The 25,805-nt window shown below is 36.9% G+C and overlaps 4 protein-coding genes across 4 annotated transcripts; 1 reads left to right on the top strand and 3 right to left on the bottom strand.

Annotated features, from left to right (window-relative positions):
- Window positions 1–545: 545 nt before the first annotated feature.
- On the top strand, window positions 546–7,166 carry LOC131938915 (alpha-amylase). The gene is made up of 10 exons (XM_059297149.1): window positions 546–640; window positions 1,631–1,775; window positions 2,051–2,181; window positions 2,662–2,813; window positions 3,156–3,350; window positions 4,634–4,805; window positions 5,536–5,675; window positions 5,838–5,994; window positions 6,119–6,291; window positions 6,962–7,166. The coding sequence occupies exons 2-10, from the start codon at window positions 1,694–1,696 to the stop codon at window positions 7,164–7,166; spliced, it is 1,407 nt and encodes a 468-aa protein (XP_059153132.1). The 5' UTR covers window positions 546–640; window positions 1,631–1,693.
- Window positions 7,167–9,267: 2,101 nt separating this feature from the next.
- Window positions 9,268–12,786, bottom strand: LOC131938908 (perivitellin-2 67 kDa subunit). The gene is made up of 2 exons (XM_059297137.1): window positions 12,541–12,786; window positions 9,268–10,746 (listed from the first exon to the last, which is right to left on the bottom strand). The coding sequence occupies exons 1-2, from the start codon at window positions 12,781–12,783 to the stop codon at window positions 9,268–9,270; spliced, it is 1,722 nt and encodes a 573-aa protein (XP_059153120.1). The 5' UTR covers window positions 12,784–12,786.
- Window positions 12,787–18,630: 5,844 nt separating this feature from the next.
- LOC131938898 (perivitellin-2 67 kDa subunit-like) lies at window positions 18,631–19,368 on the bottom strand. The gene has a single exon (XM_059297125.1). The coding sequence runs from the start codon at window positions 19,366–19,368 to the stop codon at window positions 18,631–18,633; it is 738 nt and encodes a 245-aa protein (XP_059153108.1).
- LOC131936915 (perivitellin-2 67 kDa subunit) lies at window positions 19,075–22,744 on the bottom strand. Its single transcript, XM_059294035.1, has 3 exons — window positions 22,680–22,744; window positions 21,342–21,593; window positions 19,075–20,118 (listed from the first exon to the last, which is right to left on the bottom strand). The coding sequence occupies exons 2-3, from the start codon at window positions 21,501–21,503 to the stop codon at window positions 19,438–19,440; spliced, it is 843 nt and encodes a 280-aa protein (XP_059150018.1). The 5' UTR covers window positions 21,504–21,593; window positions 22,680–22,744; the 3' UTR covers window positions 19,075–19,437.
- Window positions 22,745–25,805: the final 3,061 nt, after the last annotated feature.

Below are 25,805 nucleotides of genomic sequence, written 5' to 3'. Positions count from 1 at the left end.
AAAATCACTGTCGGGTTCATGCGTAAAGTCACATCAGCGCATGTAAGTCACATCAGCGCATGTCACCTAGAAAACAAATACACAAAGTCAGCTTTCTTTTTCCACCTGAATATTTTTTGCTTACTTTCTTGACAGATGTTTCAATTCTTATTATTATAAAGCACAGATATTTCCATTTTTGGCCATAGAAATTAATTTTATTTCATGCATATCTTGAAGCCACGTGCCACTAAAGAATTGCTTTGTCATGTGTCTGATGGTAGGTTGGGTTTTTTTTTTTTTTAATCTTGAAAAATGTCGCGCCGATATATTTAAAAAAAAAATAAGATTAAGGTAACGACAGGGGGCATAATTTAAACTTGAGCTAGACTGTTCCATTTGGCCTTATTTCACTATCTGTGTTTTCGAAAATTCGATTAAAATGCCGTAAGTGTTCAACTTTTTATGCTAATTAGAATAATCACACATATAATAGGCAGTGTTACCTCGGGATACAAATGAACAAACAGACCACAACTTTTTTGTCGTGTGTTTTTTTCACAAACCATCATATCAGTTGATACGTTTCTTGTATCTCAAAATTTCTCGTATTTCAAAGCAAAGCATCTTTCTCTTGAAGTCTTGAATCTCGTATATCGAGGTACTACTGTCGCTATAGTTAAGATAAAATTTCTTGGAAGAAATGTTAAAATTGGTTAGAAATTTTTGAAAAATGCTTACTTTCTCTAAGATTGACTAAATTTTTTTATATTAATGCATATTTGTAAATGGAACTAGTTTATACATGAACGTATTTGAGTTTGGTCAAAGTGTCATTATATTCTATTTTGGTCGAGGTGTCAATGTATTTGAGTTTTGTCAAGGTATCCAGGTATTTGAGTTTAGTCAAGGTATTCGGGTATTTTATTGTGGTCAAGATGTTAAGGTATTTGAGTTTAGTCAATGTGTCAAGTATTCTATTTTAGTCAAGCTGTCAAGGTATTTGAATTTAGACAATGTGTCAAGTTGTGTTATCAACCACACTTTTCCTGGCCAGAATTAATTAATTAATTGCCTTATCGATGGAATTTACATTCGATATTAATCTATTTCAGACTGAAAAACAAACATCATTGATTATTTCCTTTCTCATTAAAACTAATTAGCTACCCCAATTAGAGGCGTAGCGATCCATTCCGTCGCCATGTACGAACTATCACTTTAGTGCCCACTCACCACAGTTATTCATGGAGAATGTGGAGAAGTTAGGAGTAATATGTACCAATCTCTGTTAAGTTACTGTTTTTTTCCCAGTCAAATAATTAATTTAGGAAAAAACTAAATCAGTCTGTTAGGGCAAGAAGTTCTGTGTTTAATTAGCTTTAACCTATATATAAATGACCAATGTCACTCAGAACTAGCTTTTGTTTTCTACATCATTTGGCGCCCCTTATGGTCGCCCCTCCCGTGCTCCCCTAATGGCTTTCACATATCGCCGTGTAAAATAAATATGTGTTTAGTAATTAGAATTATATTTGGAAATTATTTATGTTTCGATGGAATTAAAATATCTGACATAGCGTGTGTTAATATACATTTACAATATGTTACTTTATTTGAACCGTAATAATTTTGTAATTTACTTTTTTAGGGAACTGACAGGAAGACACGTTCAAAATTTTCCGCTTCCACTGACATTGCGTCATAACCAGATATGTATGACACTAAAGGACGAACGTTGTGTCACATAACGAGGTTGTTGTCACTCTTGACAGTAGTGGCACTGTTTGGCACAGGTAACTGTCATATTAAACTGTCTCAGCATTTTATCAACGTTTGTTTTACACAATTTAAGCTAGGGATGAAACGTGAACATACTTGCCAGTGAAAAACAACACATGGAATAATGTAACAGTATATAACTGGTATTACACGTAACAAGTTTTATTGACTTAGATATTTAGTGCTAGCTAATTGGTCCTGTAATTTAACTATCAGTCAATAACTCTACGTAGAGTAAACCTCTATACAAAGCTGACAAAACTAATGATAAAATTTGGCCTCTGTGTAGTCCTAGGCTATACAGACCCCCACTGTATTGGAGGGCGAGACAGCATCGTGCACCTGTTTGAGTGGAAATGGAACGACATAGCCGCTGAGTGTGAGCGGTTCTTAGGGCCCTACGGCTTCTGTGCGGTACAAGTAAGTAGACGGTTGGTGTGTTGACGTGCGTATATCTCGTTGTATGATGTGTGTCATCTGGCTCAGTTCAAATCCTTACATATACTGATAAAACATATAAGCCATGGAATTCTCCAACAGATGTTTTTAATTTAGTTTATTTTGGTACTTGTAAAAAAATCAATAATAAAGAATTAAACTATAAACACGGTTTAATTTTAATTTACAATGCTATTTTAATAGTGTTAAAGTAGTTTCTGATTAGAAGAACTTATGATTAGTATTTTGTTTAGATTAAGAACAAAGGCAAAATGTAACAGCAAGATAATGTATTTCAGTAATAGAATGATAAGGGTTGAAAGGTATTTGTCGGAAAATGGTAAAATTAAGTCGACATCTTTTTGTGTGCGAACATGTAGATTATGTCGGTCAACGACCTTAACTTTATCCTTGGTGTGTCGAAGTTATTTTAACATTCCTACCTCACCCTCCCACCCCCAGACCTCCCCTGCAAATGAGAACAGGGTCGTCACCAGCCCCAACCGCCCCTGGTGGGAGAGGTACCAGCCGGTCAGCTACAAGATACAGACCAGGTCTGGGACGGAGGCCGAGTTTAGGAGCATGGTCCAGCGGTGTCAGGCAGCGGGGGTCAGGTAGGTGTCGGGGGGAGGGTCAGGTAGTTCCTAAAGGGAGGGGAGAGGAAGGTCCTAGGGGGAGGGGTCAGGTAGTTGTCGGGGGGTGGGTGTCAAGTGGGTGTCAGGGTGGGGGGGGGTCAGGAATGTGTCAGGCAGCGGGGGTCAGGTACGTCTCAGGGGGGTGGGGGTCAGATGGGTGTGAGAGGGTGGGTTTCAGGTAGGTAACAGAAGGAGGGGATCATGTATCAAATCATTCAGTTAATCAATATTCTAATTGGTATTTTTAGTAATTCCATAGTTGAAAACCTCTAAGTCCCTCCTAGACGCCCTTCTGTACTGTGTGACTCAACATCTCCCCAGAGTGTATGTGGACGTGGTGCTTAACCACATGGCCAAGATAGAACCTGGATCTTCAGGCTTGGGAACAGCGGGAACCTACTACGACGCCAACAGTCTGCAGTTCCCTGGGGTTCCCTACGGACCGACGGACTTCAACGACAACTGTCAGACCTGGGACCACAACATTCACAACTACAACGATGTCAATGAGGTCAGGTGAGTGCAACACTCAGGACTGTCTCGTTCTGGTGATGGCAGGAATTATGCGTTTATTTAACCTCATTCTGGCGATAGCATGGTCTGGGTATTTATTTACCCTCAATCTGGCATAGATAACATTTCATGAGGCTCTTTCTGGCGATAGCATGTTAAGTTTGTCTTGGAGTATTAAAAAATGGAGGTTTTATATCCTTGCTTAAGTTAAAGCATACGATAATACACTGATTAAATGTGGGTCGGCCTGGTCGTGAGGGATAGCGTGTGGTTGCTAACTCCAAAAGTCCCGAGTTCAGACCCTCGGGCAGATGAGGCTCGTAAGTTGGGGACAGTTACCCACCCAGGAAAGAAAACCCTAAATTCAAATAACTGCTGCCTTGTAGTTTATTTTTGGATGGACTAAAACCCAGAAAGAGAGCAGGCTGAATTCGGAAGTGTAGGTTCATTTAGAGCACAACATGTTAACACGTAATAGTTAATTGTGTTGGGGAGATTTCCCTCAGATAAAACAAGAACGAAGAAGAAGAAGGTGATATAATTAAATCAGACTTTTTCTATTAATAGATTACCTAAGCCTAGATTTTAACAAATAATAAATATGGTATAGTTTCTTCTGACTATTGACTAGTCAATGTCAGTGTTTCTTCCAGACTTTTTTCTCTTGGGGGGCACTTGAAATTTTCGGGGGGACGGTAGACTTTCTTCGAGGGGGCGTTAAAAATATATATTTTTATATATAAATTATATAAATTTCATTTCGTTCGGGGGGACGGGGGGGTGAATTTTCCGGGGGGGGGGGGGGAGAGATGCCTGGAAGAAACTCTGGTCAATGTGTATTTAAAAAAGCGCCAACAATCACTAACCTTTTTTTTTGCTATAACAAATATATAAATATCCACTTTTAAATTCCATTTATATTAATCGTTGCCCCCCCCCTCCCCAACCTTCATATGGAAGAGACCCAGGAAAAGGACATTTGAATTACCTTGATAAAAATCAAAACTAGTTACCTAAGGTGTTGTAGCGATTCCTATATTTATACATCGCTGCTTACACTTGCTTTAGTTGCTGACATCGCACGCTATCACCAAGTTTACTAGACCGTGATTATAATTTAATTTGAAATTGGAGAAGCTCAAAACTGATCAGTTTTAATCCGCTTTGAAATAAATTAATAAATTAAATTTTTCAATTTTGAATTTTGATTGAAGTATTCACACCGCTTACGTCTGCTTAAAACCGGATGTAGATTAATTAAAAATCTCTGCCGCCATCTTGGATAGGAACTGTCGTCTGGAGAACCTTCTGGATCTGAAGATGAGCAAAGATTACGTCAGGCAGAAGGCCGCGGATTACCTGAACCACCTGATTGACCTGGGCGTGGTTGGGTTCAGGGTGGACGCTGCCAAACACATGTGGCCCGGTGACCTCGTCGCTCTCTTCGGGAAGGTCAAGGTCAGGTACATTTATTGTTCTGGAAATACAAAACGTCCTAGTTGCTAAAAATGTTAGTGTACCTGAATTAAGGGTACCATTAGTTTAAGCTCCATGTTAATTGTTTATTCATTTAATGAGAGATAAGTATATTTGTTTTTATTTATTGTGTCTTAAATAACAAATTTAACCCTAATTTAATCTATATATATAATTCTCTTCTTCGAGCCGTTAGAAAACAAGCTGCAAACGCTCTCCCTACCTCTCCCTACAGTGAGCTGTGTTCACTCTAAATGTTTACAAGCAGAGCCAACGATTTTAAACGTAGGGGGGGGGGAGGGGGGGAGGGAAGGAAGGGGGGGGGTTATGGTCCTTAACGAGCTACTTATAGTGTTTTAAAGAAATATTTTCAGTGTCAGCGTTGGTACTGTCGAATTCACAAATTATGAATTATTGAAAATTAGAAACAACTAAATAGCGGCGTATGTTATGCCGCGGGCCGGCTCGTCTGAAATATTTTTTGTAAAATAATAATATCCTGTCTAGCGTGTTGTGTTTACATATTATTAGGATTTATACATACATATTACATCCTAAACTAAAAATTGCCAATTACCTTACACTACCTTAAGCTATTCATAATAATATTGTTCTAAGTATTAATGTCATTTTGTGTTCATTGATAATTGATAGAGTGTGCCTAGAACTGATCCATTAATGATTGATAATTAATACTCTTTTCTCCTCACAGAACATCACAAATGGAGACAGGCCTTTTGTCTATCAGGAGGTTATTGACCAAGGGGGAGAAGCGATAAAAGCAGAGGAATATTTTTCCTCAGGCAGAGTTCTGAACTTTAAGTTTGGTTTGGAGTTAGCCAGAGTGTTTAGGTGAGTTAGAGCGGTGTTTAGCTAAGCTAGTATGATGGTTTACTTAAGTTAGTCAGAATTCTTAGATTAGTCTGAGAGCTTACTTAAGTTATATCGTTGGTCAGTTGTTTCATGTAAAGTTTAGCTATACAAAAGCTAAAATGATGCGGTGTTTCTCTCAAGACGCCAGAATCCCATGAAGTTCTTGAACAACTTTGGTACCGGATGGGGCATGTGGTCATCTGACATGGTGGTCAACTTCATCGATAACCATGACAACCAGAGAGGTCACGGGGGCGGTGGGGGCGTGCTGACCCACTGGGAGTCCAGGCCTTATAAGGTAATGTCAGTTTGACCTAGCTGGTCAGGGAAATGTCGGGTCTATAGGTTTAATAAGTGGCTTTTGTGTCCATAACAGTCTAAAAATATCAGAGGATGTACTCACCGTTTGACCTTGTCCTCAGCTGGCCACGGCCTTCATGCTCGCCCACCCCTACGGGATGTCGCGTATCATGAGCAGCTACGAGTACAACCGGGCGAATAATTACGAAGGACCCCCACACAATGATGACATGAGCATTAAGAACGTGACGCTCAGCGGTATGATCTGTACTAACGGCTGGTCGTGTGAGCACAGGTGAGTTGTAGAGGGCACATGTGAGTTGTAGCGGGTACAGGTGTGTTGTAGAGGGTACAGGTGAGTTGTAGAGGGTACAGGTGAGTTGTAGTTGGCACAGGTGAGTTAGTTGGCACAGGTGTGTTGTAGTGAGTACATGTGAGTTGTAGAAGGCACTAGTGAGTTGTAGAGGGCACAGGTGAGTTGTAGAGGGTACAGGTGAGTTGTAGCTGATTAGTGAACACAGAGAGACCATTGATTAATGGGACCCTGTCAATAATGAGCTGAATGCTGAGTGCAGGCTAATTATGTATACGAACTAGTTAACGGTTGGAAAAAGATAGATAAAAATTAATTAGGTGCTCAATTACCAGCGCAGGTAAGACAATGATGAACAACTTTGGGTCAATAGTAAACACAGGTTAAATTTTTACTTAGACAAAACAGGTATGTTAACGTACAGCAAGTGGTGAACTTACCCATGTATACTTAATAACACATTACAAACTTCACGTAGCTTTAAGAAACAGTAGAATTTTCATGTTTACTGTGCTAGACATTGGTTTCACTGTGTTAATGTCAGTAGGCCTACTCGGTCTAAATTTATTACATGTGAAACGTCGACAGTAATAGTGAGAAGATTGTTTCTTTGTGTTTAATTTATGTAGAACTAAGTGTTTTTGTTTTTAAGATGGCGAGAGATCTACAACATGGTTGCCTTCCGCAACATGGCCAGGGGTACAGCGGTCAACAACTGGTGGTCAGGTGCCGACTATCAGATCGCTTTCTCTAGGGGAGACAAGGCTTTCATCGCCCTCAACCTGGAGGGTTTTGATATCAACCAGACTCTACAGGTGAGTACAGGGGAAGGGATACGTCACATAGGTGATAGGTGATAGACAGGTGATAGTTTAGGCAGGTGATATATCAGATAGGTGATGTATTAGATTGGTGATTCTTTAGACAGGTGATACATAAGACAGGTGATACGTTATAAAGGTGATATATTGGACTGGTGATATATCAGACATGTTGCATATAAGACAGATGATACATTAGACAGGCGATACTGCATACTTTATCCGACAACAGTCCAGACAGTGCATGTTTGTCTGAACGCATTTTCTGAAAACCCCTATCACATAAATTTACCTTCCTACTTCTATTTGTTTCCTGTTTTCAGACCGGTCTACCAGCTGGCACCTATTGTGACGTCATCAGCGGTAATTACGAAAACGACCGTTGTACGGGCGCCTCTGTGAACGTCTGGTCAGACGGTACAGCTCACATAAACGTCTGCTCTCAGTGTGATGACCCTATGCTCGCCATACACGTTGGTGAGTAAAACGGACGCGACAGGTCCATGCATTGAAAGGTTGACACTGTCTCCAGGGAAAACATCGACTCTTTACGTTGTTTTTAACAGAGAACTGTCTTCATATTTTCCCCTTTAGTGCCCAAAACACATGCGGACGCCACAGAAATCTCTTCCCACTTGCCTGTCTCTTGTAATTAGTTTTAGCAGTGTCCCAAGCTACGATAGACCTACATTTGTCCGCTGCTTTTCTGCTGTGTGTTTTCACTTCTCAATTTACCTTCCCTGGTTTCTTTTTCCTGGAGGCGTCCAGTTAATCACCATTCTTGTGATATTACCTGGACACATTCTTAACACGCCATCATTGTTCGATTATTTCTTAAACAGCTGAAATTTTCGTATCTCCTTGTAATCTATCATTTGCGATAGTTTTGTGTTGCGCCAATAGTGCTGGTAAGTAGGTCAACAATAAGTTCTATGGCCCATGCAGGTTTTATTGAGCCGTAAAACTGGTTGGTGACCTACTTACCAGCCCTATTGATGCCCTTTATCCTCTGTAGGCACTTTGTAAAGAGTCCAATGATCTGAGCTAGCGGTCGTTAATTTTCAGCAATATCTGCTATACAATAGGACGTTAAGGACTTTACTTTTGAAAAGTCTGCATTTGGTGTTGGAGGTTTTTTTTTTATCGTTGATGCGTAAAGCCGTGCAAACGATTTTTAGACAAAGTGTTTAGTTTGATTGTTTAATTAAGTTAGTGTTTGATGAAATTTGTTTCTATAGGTAGAATCACTCAAAACATGCCCATAAATTATGTCATTTTGCTTTGTGATGCGTCGTCCTAAAACTTCAGGCATCCCCCTTACCCCTTAGCCTTTCCCTCCATTTTTAATGAAAAAGCAATTTCTTCTGAAAATATTATTTAAGACAGGTCAAGTTTTATTACTGTTTACAAAAAAAAAAATGTTCTAGAGAATACGGAAAACCCCTAAAAACTCACCAAAGCCTATCTTATCCTTAATTACTTCGTCACAAATTGTTACCTATGTCCGAGCTACCTAACCTCAATACAGGCACAGAATTTATGGACGGCCTCTGATAAATCAAACCTATACTGAAAAATTTATGAATTGTTTTATTTTCTTTTCAGGAGCCAAAATCGGATCCCCAAAGCAAAGATTTTTAACTAAATAGGCTAGAATAATTAATTAAAACATTATTTTAAAATATTCTGCAGTTTTGGTTCTGTTTTGTTTGTGGCTGGTTCGTTCAATTTTTTAAGCAATGTTTTCCTTATGAAGTGGGAAGTACAACAGTGGCAAACAGTGCAATAAGTACTCCGGCAGTACCCTGAGTGTACCTTGACAGGACCCTGAGTGTACCCCGACAGTACATTCTAAAAACTTTTTTAAAAATAAAGATTGTCATTTTAAAGAAAATCGTTATTAAAAACAAAAATAAGCATGTTATTATACTTATTGAAATACTGAATTGTTAATTTAAAAATAATAAACAAAATATATTAGTTAATATAACAATTTTATTTAGCCAAATGATTTTAAATGTATATTAGCTTTTTGTTTTGCTTCTTAAATTTTAATTTTCTGATTTTACTTTCTGGTCCCACTTGTCTTGGACACAAAAGGGAAAATATGATGTTTTACATGAATTCCAGCTTAGCTTTAGTATGAAGTTCTCAAACCCCAGCTCATCTTGCAGCCCCCAGGGCGGTTATCTGTGTAGTCGAGATAGTACTGGGTCCACTGGTTGGCCAATACGCATTGGTGTGGCGGGGCGCTTCCACCACACTGTTTAGAGTTACCATCAGCCTCCCAGTGGTAACACATCTGTACCGCTTTCATCCAGTACGGGGCGTCGTCCGGGACTTGAATCATCCAACGCATTTGACAGCCACCTGAACGACTGGTTGTGTCGTCAAAATATGGCGTGGTGTATGAGTTGATATCAGAGCAATACGTTTTACCCTTATCGCCTCCACACTGATAAATGTTGTCCTCTGCGTACCACTGAAAGCACATCTTTACTTTGCTGAGCCAAGCCGGGGGATGTGACTTAGACGAGAAGATCGCCCATTGCATCTTACATCCGCCAATCCTCCAATCAGTCCAGTCCTGGTACCAACTCGTCATCTGGTTAACGTTAGCACAGCGATCCTGAGAGCCCCAGCCACATTGAAACCAGTCAAAAGTTGCCCAATAGTGCAAACATATCTTTGTGGTATCCATAAACCATTGAGGAACAGACATGTATTCTTCAAGATCTCTAGATAAGGCATCAACGGCACTTTCACTAACGGTTTTGCTATTCTTTAAATCTTTCAGTTGACTCAAGAATGAATTTATTATAACGTTATCAGACCTTGCTCTGGCTGCATTTATAAGAGATTCCATTTCTATCAAGTAGCTTCTGAGTAAATGGTTTTCAACAGCTCTTACCATGGACGCCTTCTTCGTTTCATCTTCGATCAATTCACTGATAGGCTTCAATTTTCCAGAGAAAAGCCATGGGTCCTTTTCCACAGATTGTTGCCATTTTGATAAACCATCATAGCTGTTGAGAAGATTCGTGTCACCTCCATAATACTTGATGGTTGTCTTAGATTTCGATCGAAACATTTCGTCCACGTATGAGCTTCCAGACGAGCCTCCGGCATTCACAGCCAACATCATGTAACTTGCTTTGGCACTAGCCTCAATCTGTTCTTCAGATCTGGTCATACAATATTCTTTGTTAGTCTCAAACAGCATTCTAACGAAACCACCGAAGTTAGCTGTGTAAAAGTAGTGAGTACCGTAAGCAGCAATGAACTTATTGTAAGCAGCTGGGTTTGTTTCAAAGGTCCCTGTCAGTGATTTGTCAATGTAATGCCTAGTAAAATTATCCAGCTCCAGGTTTTTAGATGGTATTACGTCAACTCTGGTGGCTCCCGCAAATGCTGTTACATCGGACAAGTACCTTGAACTGTTGGTGATTGAACTCTGCATTTTCTTGTAGGAAAAACTGGCAGAGAACGCAAATTTTCCAAAGTTAGGTTCTAGACCAAAGTTGGCACTCATAGACTTCCTGACTTCGTTGTAGGTAGAGTATGTTTCCACCTCCGAGCTGAGCCATCCGCCGGGAACTGAAGTAATATGCCAAATCTGCACAGAGAACAGGATGAAAATAGGATGTTAGATTGACTTAAAGAAAAGGTTATATAGTTTTTAATATGGATATATATATATATATATATACTACTGAAACTGAAGATCGTTTACATGTTTGTATATTTATTTATTTATTTATTGTTGTTTTTATTTTATTTTTTTTGTCTGTTTTGTTAAAGAAGAGAATCTACATTATGTGCAGAGCTGTAAAATACGTATTTAGGTAGAGGATAATGTTCTTTTTACGAAACTGTTAATCACAAATTTATATAAAGCCGTTATTGAATTTATTTGATATATTCATTGATTAGAAAAGTTCAGAACAACAACTTTACTTGTAGCAACGTCCCATGATTTATTTACTTTTTATAACAATAATGGCGGCTTCCATCAAATATTTTTTTGCCCATTTAAAACTTTAACGCATTATAAAACTAATTTTCTGTCTGCTAAAGCTTTAACCGTACGTCCATTTGCATTTTTATTAGCTTCCAACACTATTATCAATTTTCAACACTTCTTTTAATAATTTATTTGAGTATACAATACATTTCCCTAGATCTAGAGGTCATCTGTCGGAGGAATGGAAAGTCAATCCTAGATCTAAAATCTAGAATCTAGGTCAAATCATAATTAATTAGTTAAAAATAAAATCATTAATTAAAAAACAAAACAAAAATTTAATCGAGTTTCTAAATTAAACTATGTTAGTCCTTAAATATCTGATATGAATCTTTGCTTTTGAGCTTCAATGATCATCTAATTCGAGAATACATGGGATTGGTCTATCTAGGTTCTAGACCTAGAAAAAAACTAGACTTAACTTAAGCCGTATTCTAGATCTAAATCTAGATCTATATTGTATGCTATGCCAATAATAATTTTCTATACTAAACTATTTTAGAACTTAATTATTTTATATAAATCTTTGTTTGTTTAGCTATGGAATTCGACAATATTTGATAGAATTTTATTTGAAATAATACTAGGGTCTATTCACATAAATCAAATTTTCTTACGCAGAATAAAACTTAAAAATTAAAAATCCTCTGATATAAAGATCCTAGACATCTAAGATGTTAGTTTAATAGGTTACCATCCAGGTGGCAAGGGTTCAAGACACATCTTATCAATAATCTTTTTTTTTTTCAATTTTTTTTTATGTGAATGATGAAGTTGCCTATCGGAACTTGGTGGGACACGGGGCAGGTGAAGTTGAGTTCACTTGTTTCTGTGTCCTCAGCATATGAAAGTATATTGTGGCCAGAGTAATGATCGGCCGAAATATTTTTTAACGATAAAAACATGTCTGAGACTTTGCGGGACACTGGGCAGGTAAAATAGATTTGAGTAGGTGAAGTAGAATTCACCTTCGACGTCAGCATATAAAGGGATAGTGTGGTCAGACCCATGCTCGGCCGAAATCATTTTTTTTAACGATGAAAACATGTTGTCTGAGTTTGGGGGACACTGGGCAGGTGAAATAGAGTTGGCCTGTGTTTGTGACCTCAGCATATGAAAGGATAGTGTGTTCAGACCCATGCTCAGCCGAAATCGGTGTTTTTAAAAGACAAAAACGTCTGAGGTGTGACGCCTTTTTTAATGTGGGTTCTGTTTTTTTGTGACGATAAATGACAGACGTGATGTCGTTTATGCATGACCCACAAAACTCACAGTTATCCAATAGATGACGGGTGGTCTAGTATTTTTAAAACTTGCAAGTATTTTTAATGTTTTAATAATGGTTTTTTTCTGCATTAGCCGAAGTTAGACACTTAGACACCATACCTGGTCTGGCATCTCGTACACTTTGCCTGCTGGATTCTTCCACTGCTTGCCCTGGTCACACGTCAGTGGAAAAACTGGACTCAAGATCCCATCATTGCCCACAACTTGCAGAGGTAAAAGGTCAAGTTTCGTGATGTCAACACCCCTGACTATTTTAGACATCCCGGGGTGTAGGTTGGTGCATGGCTTGGCGGCTTCTAATGTAGTCACCAACGCTATTAACAGCAATACGTTTCGATACATCGTTGCCTCCTGTAAAACATAAACGTAAGCGGCTATTCTACTAACAGTGAAATCGTGGGAGCAAAGGTCATCTCCATGCAACAAAGTAAATGTGTTATATAATGATTTTAACAAACACTGTTTATATATATATATATATATATATATATATATATATATATATATATATATATATATATATATATATATATATATATATATATATATATATATATATATATATATATATATATTTACATATATATGTTTTATTCTCACTGTAATTGTTTAGACAAAATACTCTTTAACATCTACCACCGACTGCACAAACGAGTGCTTAAATATACTCGGTAGTTCAAGACGTTCTTTGTTTTTTAAATCTTTAGCCTGCACTTGTGTTTCAAACGGTATCCTCAAGGAAGTAGCCTAGCCTTTTCTATTTCGCTTTGCACTTAGTAGCAGCGTAAGTATTTTTATAATGCACTACTTGGGTTAACACAGAGGTTCCCAAACTTTTTCAGGTGACGACCTCATTTTTTTTATTTTTCAAGTTACGAAACTAGAGAATAGAGTTCGTGTTTATGTCGTTTATCATCATTTGTTTTTTTTTTCATTTCAGCCCAGGGAAGTAAAAAAGATTCATTTATTTCACCCATGATATCTAACACATTGAATAGTTTTTCCCACCCCCCCCCCCCCCCCCACACACAGACCCTTTGATAATATTTCTTTTCTTCCCCAAAAGTTTAATTTAATTGCTATAAATCTATATGCTAATGCTATCATCCATGCCTTGTTGCTGAAATATACAAAAATATCATATTTGTTTTGCACATCACGAAAAACGTTATCAATTTTTAAATTCATGAATGCGAACAACTTTGGGACAGTGCATGATGTGGCTTCTCTATTCCATTGTTAGTCAGGTTTGTAAATCTATATTTCTGCACTTTAAAGAAAACTCTTCGCGACCCCAGTTACTCAACTCATGCACTAAATAAACCATAATTACCCGGACGTTAGTTTACCCTCCCCACATCACTGAGGCGTCATTAGTTTAATTCCGTGAATGCGTTTGTTGTCTATAACTTCTAGGAAATACTAAAAGGATTCAACGATAACAATGCGAAGTTTAAACGGTACATTAATCTGGTGTACAGCGGGAGTGGTCATTGAATATTTATTACTCACTATCTTTATCTCCAGTTAAGGGAAAATTAAAGCCGTCACTAGACTGATAATCTAATATATAATGTTGAATTCTGTATGTATGTGACCCCGGACAACGGCCGGACAGACCCGTGATTACAAGGAAATAGAGGGAAAAAATAGACTTTATCGCCATAGTGTGATATATCTAAAGCGCTCATCATATAAATTAATGATATACAAAGTTAATATTGAAGGTGTTGTAAAACAAATTTTATTTTCAAAACTTATAGTGTTAATTGACGGTATGTGCATTTAACAAAATTAAAGAAAATGTATCATTCTTCACAAAAATTCTAATTACTTTTAGTCATTTATCACTCATTACGTCCCATGATAAACTAGGAAAACACAATTACTTCCCTTTAAAAAACATTACATTGGGTGAAAAATATACTTTTTTACTTTCTCGTATATACGAAGTAGGCCTATAGAGAAAGTATTGTAATCCTGCAGAAAAAAAATCGAGATTTTTACAAATCTCGACGTTTTACACCTCACTGATACGGAAAAACCTAATTTTGCAATCGTGTTCGTATGTCTGTGTGTGTGTGTGTGTGTGTGTCTGTGTGTAAACACGATTAATTGAGTACCGTTACAGCTAGGTTGATGAAATTTCATATATAAGTATTTTATCGAAATCGTAGATCCGTATCAACTTTTGAGCAATTTCCGATAACCGGAAGTGGTACTTTTTCTACTTTGAATTTTTCAAATGCCTATAACTTGAGTACTATTTCAGATAGATAAATGAAATTTCACATGTAAGTAAAAGATCTAATTCTCTACCTTCTGTCAAATTTTGAGTAATTTCCGTTGACCGGAAGTACTACTTTACGCTATTTCCGATTTCTCAAAAAATGCACGTAAATTTATAAAGTACTAATAATATCCCGCACTATTATGCACATTTTATTAGGCGTTCACTTAGTGTGCAATTCTTTTTTTTACGAGATTCCATTCTATTATAAACAGTTTAAGTAATTAAAAATGGATTATAAATATTGTTTATGTCCTGAGTTGCCATCCCTCGTAGTTTTATATTAGAATATCCGAGAAAGTTTAGGGGAGATCACTCCCGGTTTATATTACTTGGTTTTGGTGTTAAGAAAAAAATTAATACCATAACTAGCGTGGATTGATCAAGTGAAATGTGGTAAGTAAAACACGGATATTTTAAATACTACCTTTTATTATTTTATACACTGAACGTCTTGTTTACTATTTTTTTAAAATTAATACAGCTTAGGAGCCAGCTCCTCATTGTCCTATATGATTACTTCTATCTCACCGTTTGCGGCTACGCTTGGGGTATTACAATCGTATGCCGGCAGCCCGGCAACGGGAGGGTTTGATTTGGCGCCCTGGGCTATCATGTAAGCCTTATGGTGCATAATTCTGTTTTAAACAGTGCGATAGACTAAGAATAAGAAAGGTTGTTATAGTCTTTAACTGAATCGAATCCGGGCGCCCTCCAGCGCCTATTTGCGCCCCGGGTCTTCCCGTGTTCGCTATGGCACCTACGTTCGTTTAAGTGAGTGCAAAAGACTATGAATAAGCTGGGGTAATATAGTAGTTTACTACGTTGAATCAAGCGGTTCCGCCAACGCCCCAGCATGGTGAGATTTGGCGCCCCGGGCTAGATTGTGAGCACTCTGCGTTTATGATTGCGTTTGTGTTTTCTGTTTTTTTTAGAGGGGGGGTGCGTTTGGATTTGGGTTTGTTTTCGTTTGCTTTTTGTTTCCGTTTGTGTGAGTGTTTTCTTTGTTTGTGCTTGTGCATGTGTTTGTGGTTGTGGTTGGGCTTATGTTTGTGTTTTCGTTTGAGTTTGTATTTGTGCTTGCGTTTGTGTTATTTTTGCTTAAAACACAGATATACTCTCTCTCTCTCTCTCTCTCTCTCTCTCTCTCTCTCTCTCTCTCTCTCTCTCTCTCTCTCTCAAAAGTACTCTAGCCGGTTAGTGGGATGCCTCGCTCAGCGGAACAGGAATTTACTTGGCTAATAAAAAGCAGAAACTAAAAAAGACTCCGGACCTGTTCTATTATATTATTGTCGCTGAATCGGGTACCATTATTAATTTACCCCTAGACATACGACGGCATTATTGGCTAGTGCCCGAGTCAGCGCAGGAGATTATTCGACCGGCGACAAGCCATCTGGATTGCAACTTAATAGTTCGGTCTGCAATACTGTGTGGTTCAGGCTTCATTAAAATGAACATTTGTTTTACATTCACGTTTTAACAAATTAAACACTATTTAAAATAACTTTCTACTGTATAATCCATTAAAGTAAAGCAGGATAATAATGCATTTAACATTAAGTGTCCAAGAAAGTCGAGGTCAGTAGATGAGAACTGGATAGTTCACCAAACCTCCTTTTATTTATTTACTTTCAAATTTTAGCACCGTTCATAAAACAATTGAGGAATGTATTTCAAACAATATTTTCAAAATCATAAAATTATTTTAAAGCAATTGTAGAGTTTTTGTTTACAGTTCGATTTAACTATTGATGGTATTTTGAGAAGATAATTTTAGAAATACGGAACAAGTGAACTATATATTACCGGAACAGTGCATTTTGATTTAGGAAGAAAAAAAAATGCATGTTTTTTGTTTATGCTTTACTTTTATTTAGTCGAAAGTTTTAAAATTGTAATTTAATTTATTTTTTTCAAAGTTATGTTTCTGATCTACGCAATTTCCATCTTAGCTTTAGTATGAAGTTCTCAAACCCCAGCACACACTGACGTAGTGGGGCGCTTCCACCACACTGTTGAGAGTTTTGGAAATGAAGCGATGACAACTATTTTTACAAGCTTTTATTTAACTCATTTCCTCTGTCGTCAGTCTGTCTAGACGGAAACGCAGGAGTGAAAATTCGGACAGTTCTACTTGACCGATACGATTCAAAGTTAGCACGTGGGTCAAGACATGAAGACAATGCAATCTGAAACTAAATTTGACTTAATTGGATGCCTAATTAATTTTTTATGAATTAATTAATATTTGGACCGAATTAGTAGGCATGTCTAGCCAACCACACCACACGCGTCATCACCTTCAATAGCTGCGCCATCACGTAATGGCTGCGTTCAAAAACCATTGCGCGCCTACTGAACGTGATGTTCAGTAGGCGCGCAATGGTTTTTAGTCATGTAACTCTATTGTAAATAAAACATGTATAAAGTACTAAAAAAAAAATTAATAAAAAACGTTTTAATAACAAGCTTTTGTGTAATGATGCACTAAAAAGTAGAAAATAAATTATAGACTACTATTTAAATAACTATAAAGAAAAGCGTGGGTGTCTTCCTTAACATTAGTAAAGGTATCCAATAGATACTAAAGTGACCCACGCTTTTCTTTATAGTTATTTAAATAGTAGTCTATAATTTATTTTCTACTTTTTAGTGCATCATTACATAAAAGCTTGTTATTAAAACGTTTTTTATTAATTTTTTTTACAAGCTTTTATTTAACTCACTTCCTCTGTCGTCAGTCTGTCTAGACGGAAACGCAGGAGTGAAAATTCGGACACTTCTACTTGACCGACACGATTCACAGTTGGCACGTGGGTCAAGACATGAAGACAATGCAATCTGAAACTAAATTTGACTTAATTGGATGCCTAATTAATTTTTTATGAATTAATTAAAATTTGGACCGAATTAGTAGGCATGTCTAGCCAACCACACCACACGCGTCATCACCTTCAATAGCTGTGCCATCACGTAATGGCTGCGTTCAAAAACCATTGCGCGCCTACTGAACGTGATGTTCAGTAGGGGCGCAATGGTTTTTAGTCATGTAACTCTATTGTAAATAAAACATGTAAAGTACTGAAAAAAAAATTAATAAAAACGTTTTAATAACAAGCTTTTATGTAATGATGCACTAAAAAGTAGAAAATAAATTATAGACTACTATTTAAATAACTATAAAGAAAAGCGTGGGTGTCTTCCTTAACATTAGTAAAGGTATCCAATAGATACTAAAGTGACCCACGCTTTTCTTTATAGTTATTTAAATAGTAGTCTATAATTTATTTTCTACTTTTTAGTGCATCATTACATAAAAGCTTGTTATTAAAACGTTTTTTATGAATTTTTTTACTTAGCACTGTATGTTCCTAGCTGCATTAGATCAACGTTTGTTACATCAAAGTTTTAACAGTTAAACTTTATTAGGTTCTTAAAAATGTCAACGGTATAGTCAATTAACTTACAACAGGATAATAAAGCATCTAACGTTGAGTGACCGTAAAAGTCAAGGCCAGTAGCTGGGAACCGGTCAGTATATCCCACCTTCTTTTGTTTATGCTGACACTGTCGAAGGTAGATTTTGGCACCCGTTCATCAAACAACGGAGGAATGTAATGAAATTATGTTTCAAACAATACATAAAAAATACTATTCATTTGAAGTAATTGTAGAGATCAGTGTTGCATTTCGATATAATTATTGATGGTATTTTAAGAAATGTTTTCGGAAATACGTATCAGTAAACTATATATCACTGGCATACTGCAATTTGAATTAAGAAGAAAAAATGCATTTGTTTAGTTTATGCTATACTTTTATTTGATCGAAAGTTTTAAAATGGTTGTTTCGTTATTTTTTTTAATTTTTATTTTTCTGACTTTTTCATTTTATCCTCAGTATGAAGTTTTCAAACCCCAGCTCATCATGCAGCCTCCAGGGCGGTCATCGGTGTCGTCGAGATAGTACTGGGTCCACTGATTGGCCAACACACACTGGCGTGGTGGGGCGCTTCCACCACACTGTTTAGAGTTACCATTAGCCTCCCAGTGGTAACACATCTGTACCGCTTTCATCCAGTAAGGAGCGTCGTCAGGGACTTGAATCATCCACCGCATTTGACAACCACCTGAGCGGCTACCTGTGTCGTCAAAGTATGCATGGGTGTATGAGTTGATATCAGAGCAATAGGTTGTACCCTTATGTCCTCCACACTCATTAATGTTATTCTCAGCGTACCACTGAAAGCACATCTTTACTTTGCTTAGCCATGCCGGTGGGTGTGACTTAGACGAGAAGATCGCCCATTGCATCTTACAGCCACCCCACCTATTATCTGTCCAGTCCTGGTACCAGCGGGTCATCTGGTTGACGTTAGCACACAGGTCTTGAGGAGTGACGCCTCCCCCGCCACACTGATACCAGTCGAAGGTTCCCCACCAGTGCAAACATATCTTGATGTTGTCCACAAACCATTGAGGGACAGACACGTATTCTTCAAGATCCTTAGTCAAGGCATCAATGGCACTTTCGCTAATGGTTTTGCTGTTCTTTAAATTTCTGAGTCGGCTCAAGAATGAGTTAATTATAGCATTATCAGACCTTGCTCTCGCTGCATTGATAAGAGATTCCATTTCTTCTAGATAACTTCTGATTAAATGGTTTTTAACAGCTCTTACCATGGACGCCTTCTTTGTTGGGTCTTAGATTAAGTCGCTGATGGGCTTCAATTTGCCAGAGAAAAGCCATGGGTCTTTTTCCACAGTGGGTTGCCATTTTGAGAAACCATCTTGGCTGTTTAGGAGGTTCGTGTCACCTCCATAGTACTTGATGGTTGTCTTAGAGTTCGATCGAAACATTTCGTCCACGTATGAACTTCCAGAGGAGCCTCCGGCATTCACAGCTAACATCATGTAACTTGCTTTGGCACTAGCCTCAATCTGTTCTTCAGATCTGGCCATAAAGTATTCTTTGGTTGTCTCAAATAGCATTCTAACGAAACCACCGAAGTTAGCTGTGTAAAAGTAGTGAGTACCGTAAGCAGCAATGAACTTATTGTAAGCAGCTTGGTTTGTTTCAAAAGTCCCTGTCAGTGATTTGTCAATGTAAATCTTGGCAAAGTTATCCAGCTCCAGGTTTTTAGATGGTATCACGTCAACTCTGGTTGCTCCTGCAAATGCTGTAACATCGGACAAGTACCTTGAACTGTTTGTGATTGAGCTCTGCATCTTCTTGTAGGAAAAACTGGCAGAGAATGCAAATTTTCCAGCGTTTGCTTCTAAACCAACATTGGCACTCATGGACTTCCTGACTTCGTTGTAGGACGTGTAGGTGTCAACCTCTGAAGATAGCCATCCACCCGGACCTGAAGTAATATGCCAGATCTGCACAGAGATAAGGATAAATATTTGGATTTAGATAGCCTTAGCTATGGTGAGGTTTTAATATGGATATAATTTGTAAGTGTTTACAAGCTTTTATTTAACTCAATGTCTCTGTCAGTCTGTCTAGATCAAAACGCCCGAGTGAAATTTTGGGCACTTCTAACTGATAGATTCAGTTCACAGTTGACACGAGATCAAGACATGAAGACAGTGCAAGCTGACATTAAATTTAACTTAATTGGTTGCCTAATTAATTATTTATGAATTAATTAATATTTCGACCATATTAGTAGGCAGTCTTATCCTACTATTACACACTATTATACACGCGTCATCACTTTCATTAGGTGCGCAATGGTTTTTGGTCATATAACTCTATTGTTATTAAAAATGTAGTACTGAAAAAATTTATAAAAAACGTTTTAATAACAAGCTTTTATGTAATAATGCACTAAAAAGAAGAAAATAAATTATACACTTCTATTTAAATAACTATAAAGAAAAGGAAATTTCCATATTTTAAAACTTAGGTGGCTAATATTTTATACTTTATATTTTATATTTTATCTTATATATATATATATATATATATATATATATATATATATATATATATATATATATATATATATATATATATATATATATATATATATATATATATATATATTATTTGATATTTCCTCAATTTTTGGAATAACTTAATAAAAGTTGATCGTTTACAAGAATTGTACATATTAAACATAGATATCAAATTTCAGGCGCGTAGTTTTGTAAATCTTTTTAAAATCATGCACGAGTTGTCAAATAATTTGAGAAAAACGCAAAAAAAACGAAGAAAAAAACTCTCTGATAGCTTTAAACTACATTATCTCATAGGAAGTTTATTAATTCACTAAAACTATTATTATTTTCAAAATAGTACTAATCAAAGATTAAAATCAAGCTTCACCTCAATAAAGTACTAAAAAATGTATTAAAAAATGGATAATTAGTAAAAAAAAAGGCTATTAATTTATGAAAATTAAACATTTTAAATTAGATAAAGTAACACGTAACCATGTTTTTTTAAAAAACACAATTACGTCACTCCTAATCAACAATCTAAAAAATTGCTAGAAAATGTCAACAGAAGTTTCATTCAATTAAATAAACAAAAAACTAAAAATTGTTTTTATTTATTTCTGATCAATTGGCATGACGCCTATCCATGAACACCATACCTGGTCAGGCATTTCGTACACTTTGCCTGCTGGATTCTTCCACTGCTTGCCCTGGTCACACGTCAGTGGAAAAACTGGACTCAAGATCCCATCATTGCCCACAACTTGCAGAGGTAAAAGGTCAAGTTTCGTGATGTCAACACCCCTGACTATTTTAGACATCCCGGGGTGTAGGTTGGTGCATGGCTTGGCGGCTTCTTATGTAGCCACTACTGCTATAAACAGCAAGAACTTCCAGTCCATTGCAGCCTCCTGCAAAATAAATTAATATACTGACATTCTCCTACACAGTTATGCATATATATATATATATATATATATATATATATATATATATATATATATATATATATATATATATATATATATATATATACTAGCGTACCCGTCCCCGCGCGTTGCCACGGGAATAGAAGAAAGAAAGTCCGACGAAATATATAACACGGGTTTCATCCATGCTTTACCAATCCTATATCCTTAGACGCGTTACCTTGTTTTCTAAAAGTGAGGTATCTAAATGTAAACAATGCCTGCGCTTGGATCATAAATATCGGAACACGGGTTTATCTACACTACCGCATGAAAACCTTGAGTGTACATTAATCATTCACCGAAATAATGAGGTAGAACAGACTTCGGTGACCGCCCACTTTTCAGGGACGTAGAGGGGCGCTCTCAGAAGCCGCCCCCCCCCCTCCCCGATTACACTAACGCAAAGGCGCCGCGTACGGCCCCTGGCTCCATAAAACTAACAGGTGCCATCGTGCCTAATAGCATCCTGCTAACGATGAAGCAGATTGCGTCATGAGCTAAAGTTACACAAATGAACAGGATTTTTTCTTTAACACGTAAACAAATTATTTGACTGTGTGACTGATGCAATATGTTAGCGTTACTAATGGGCTATTATTAGATGCTCGATGTCAGTTTCTGATTGGATTGTCTAAAAATAGATGCTAATTGCATCATCCGCGTGACGAAACTGTTTGGATTGTTTTACGGACAAAAAGAAATATCCCTCTTCGTTAGCCTTTAGGCTACAATGGAGTTAAACGAAGAGATCAATAGCTACTTACGATGGAGGGTTTCAAATAATATAAATACATACATGTACATTTATTTTATTAATAAGTCGGTAACATTTCGATATGATTGGGATTTATTTATCACAGAATGTTTTTAACTATACATAATTATATATATATATATATATATATATATATATATATATATATATATATATATATATATATATATATATATATATATATATATATATATATATATATATATTTAATGTATTGCGAGGATTTACTTATTACTTAAAGAAATACGTACCGAGTGTATCATGAAGTAAAAAGAGAATACTGCTTGAAAACAATTTATTGCAAGCTATTTCTGCTGGTCTGATGAAGCATTGTGCTTTTATAGAGGAGCATTCCCTTAGTAATTGACCTTAATTTAGAAAAGTTATCGCTAATTATGATTCTTTTCAGCCTGTTTTGTGTAAAACTATACGTCTTAATTGTTATTGTGCAATTTGTTACATAATCGTTATTTCGTCATTTAACGATGGTCCAAGGGCATGGTAAAAACAAAATACAAATAGGTGTACTTTGTACATTTTTATTGATACTAGATAGATGGCCCGTTTAGGGGCAATACAACGGGCGCTGGTCTGGAAGTGTTGTCTTATTCTCTAAACAAAAATCAAAACCAAAATCACCACCTCAACGTAAAATTTTTCTGAAACGAAAAATGCCATTGAAAATGGATTTATATCCAGATTCGGCATTTTAAACGGATCCGGGAATTTAACTTCAAACAAAACACCTAATAACCCCAATCTTAATCCTGATACTAACGCTTAAGATATATATATATATATATATATATATATATATATATATATATATATATATATATATATATATATATATACATATATATATATATATATATATATATACATATATATATATATATATATATATATATATATATATATATATATATATATATATATATATACTAGCTGCATCCCGTGCTCCGCCACGGTAAATCTTTTTTAAATGTACCAACTTGGGAACAGAACAAAACTAAACACAACACAAACGAACGCAAAAAAACAAACAAACGAAAAAACAAACATAACACTCATAACATAAACACAATTTAAATGCAATCATAAAGGCATATTGCTCACAGTCTAGCCCGTAGCGCCAAATCGCGCCCTTTCCGAGCGCCGCCGAACGCGTCTGACACAGTGAATGACTATAAAACAGAGGCGCAGCGACCCTTCCCCCCCCCCCCCTCAAACTTACGATTTGTATCCCCTCTCCTCAAAATTTCAATTTCCACCCCACCCCCTTAAACTTTCGATTTTCACCCCCCCCCCCCCCCCCCCCCCGTTCAGACTTTCAATTTGCACAACTTTTGATTTGAAATTCCCCCAGCTCAAACTGTTGATTTGCACCGCCCTCAAACTTTCGATTTCCACCCCCCCCCCGCAATTTTTTTCTAACCCACTTTGGCGCCCCCTTAGGTCGGCAACTGGGGACATATTTCCCCCCCCCCTCTCTACGCCTCTCCTATAAAACCCCCAGCAGTATTTAAAATATCCGTGTTTTACCTACCATATTATATCACTTTATCAATTCACGCATTTTTTTCCCCAGTACTTTAAATTTTAAAAAATTACAATAGAGTTTATAACTAAAACCATTGCGCACCCAATGATCGTGATGACGCGTCTATAATAGTGCTTAATAGTTGATTAAAAATTATAAGTAGTAAACATTACATTCAGTGAATAAAAAAATAAAAGATAGCCTTTTATCAAACAATGCTAATTATAATATTCCAACAATAGTGTACTCTTACACGTCTGCATAATTTGCATTCACATTTTGCTAATTATATTATTCCAGCAATTATTCCGTCTTGCAGATTCTGCATTCACATTTTTAGCGTGAGTTCAATTTATTTTTAAAATACCTCCCTTGGCAAAATTACTAAACAGTTTAATTAGATTTTTCTAAACTACAGTTATTATGTTATTAAAATGTATCCACTTTTTCTAGGAATATGAACGAAAACGATATTTGACATTGATTTTTTAAATATGTTTTAGCAATGTGCGTGTATTTAATATTCTCTTTACGTTATGCAAAATTGTACAAACAGTGGAAATTATAAAATACATATATGGCATTATATAAACAAACCCAACTCTTTTACTTATAGTAAGACACTGCGGTGCACTGAAAAGCACAGCATGGTGCGATGTTTACTTTTATAGTTCCAAAACCTATAGCGATGACAGAAGGAAGGACTGACACACTACTTGCCCGCTTATATTATACGAGAAAAATGGCCCGTTGAGGAAGGATATAACGGGCGCTAGGCTGATAGTGCTGTCTCTTTTCTCTAAACTAAAACCACCCCACCCACCCCCCCCCCCACACACACACCACCCCCCCCCCCCCCCCCACCCCATCCCCACCCCCCAAAAAACATGTCTCGTTGAGGAAGGATACAACGGCGCTAGGCTGATAGTGCTGTCTCTTTTCTCTAAACTAAAACCACAACACACCCCCCCCCCCACCCCCACCCCCCAAAAAACATGTCTACCGTCCCATTCAACGAAATATAATTATATACTTTTTCCAGTGTCCGCCCCCTCCCCGAAAGTACCCCCACCCCTCTCCGGGGAGGAAAAAGTCTGAAAGAAACACTGGTGTCGCGCTTAGCCACTACCCGAAGAACTGCATTAAAGAAATTGCAAGAAAACCACTTTTTAGATTAGACACATTAATTAGGCGGTAATTTTATTATAGAGTATCGATGAAGAAATTTCTTTTGAGTTGGGAATGGGGGCTCAGATGTTCTTAAGCGGGGATGGGGCTTCGCCCCTACCCGAAGAATTGTGTGCAAGAAACTCTTCACAGCAAACCATTTAGATTAGACAAAATTGCCTTTTTATTCAATGTTTACTCGAGAATCAATGACGTCATATTACTGTGTGCACTCTCCGGCTTGAGATTATTTTCTACTCTACAGGAAGAATTGTGTGCAAGAAACTCTTCACAGCAAACCATTTAGATTAGACAAAATTGCCTTTTTATTCAATGTTTACTCGAGAATCAATGACGTCATATTACTGTGTGCACTCTCCGGCTTGAGATTATTTTCTACTCTATGCTAAATGTGACCGCGTCATACTTCGTTTTTCGAATTACTATGAATGTTTTTAATTTCCTTGTGTTTTCTCTAGATCGTTCTTGTCAGATACATAGATAGATAGATACACAGATAGATAGATAGATACACAGACAGCGAAACTATTATTATAGACGAGAAAAATGGCCCGTTGAGGGAGGATACAACGGGCGCTAGGTTGATAGTGCTGTCTATTTTCTCGGTACTTTAATTTATACAAAATATAGTCATAGGCATATCCCT

This window comes from Physella acuta, unplaced genomic scaffold, assembly GCF_028476545.2.
Source record: "Physella acuta isolate Inbredline_101_S28 unplaced genomic scaffold, ASM2847654v3 ptg000017l, whole genome shotgun sequence".
Lineage (NCBI taxonomy): Eukaryota > Metazoa > Mollusca > Gastropoda > Physidae > Physella > Physella acuta.
The sequence above is the reverse complement of the archived record's forward strand: the minus strand, read 5'-3'. Positions and strand labels throughout refer to the sequence as shown.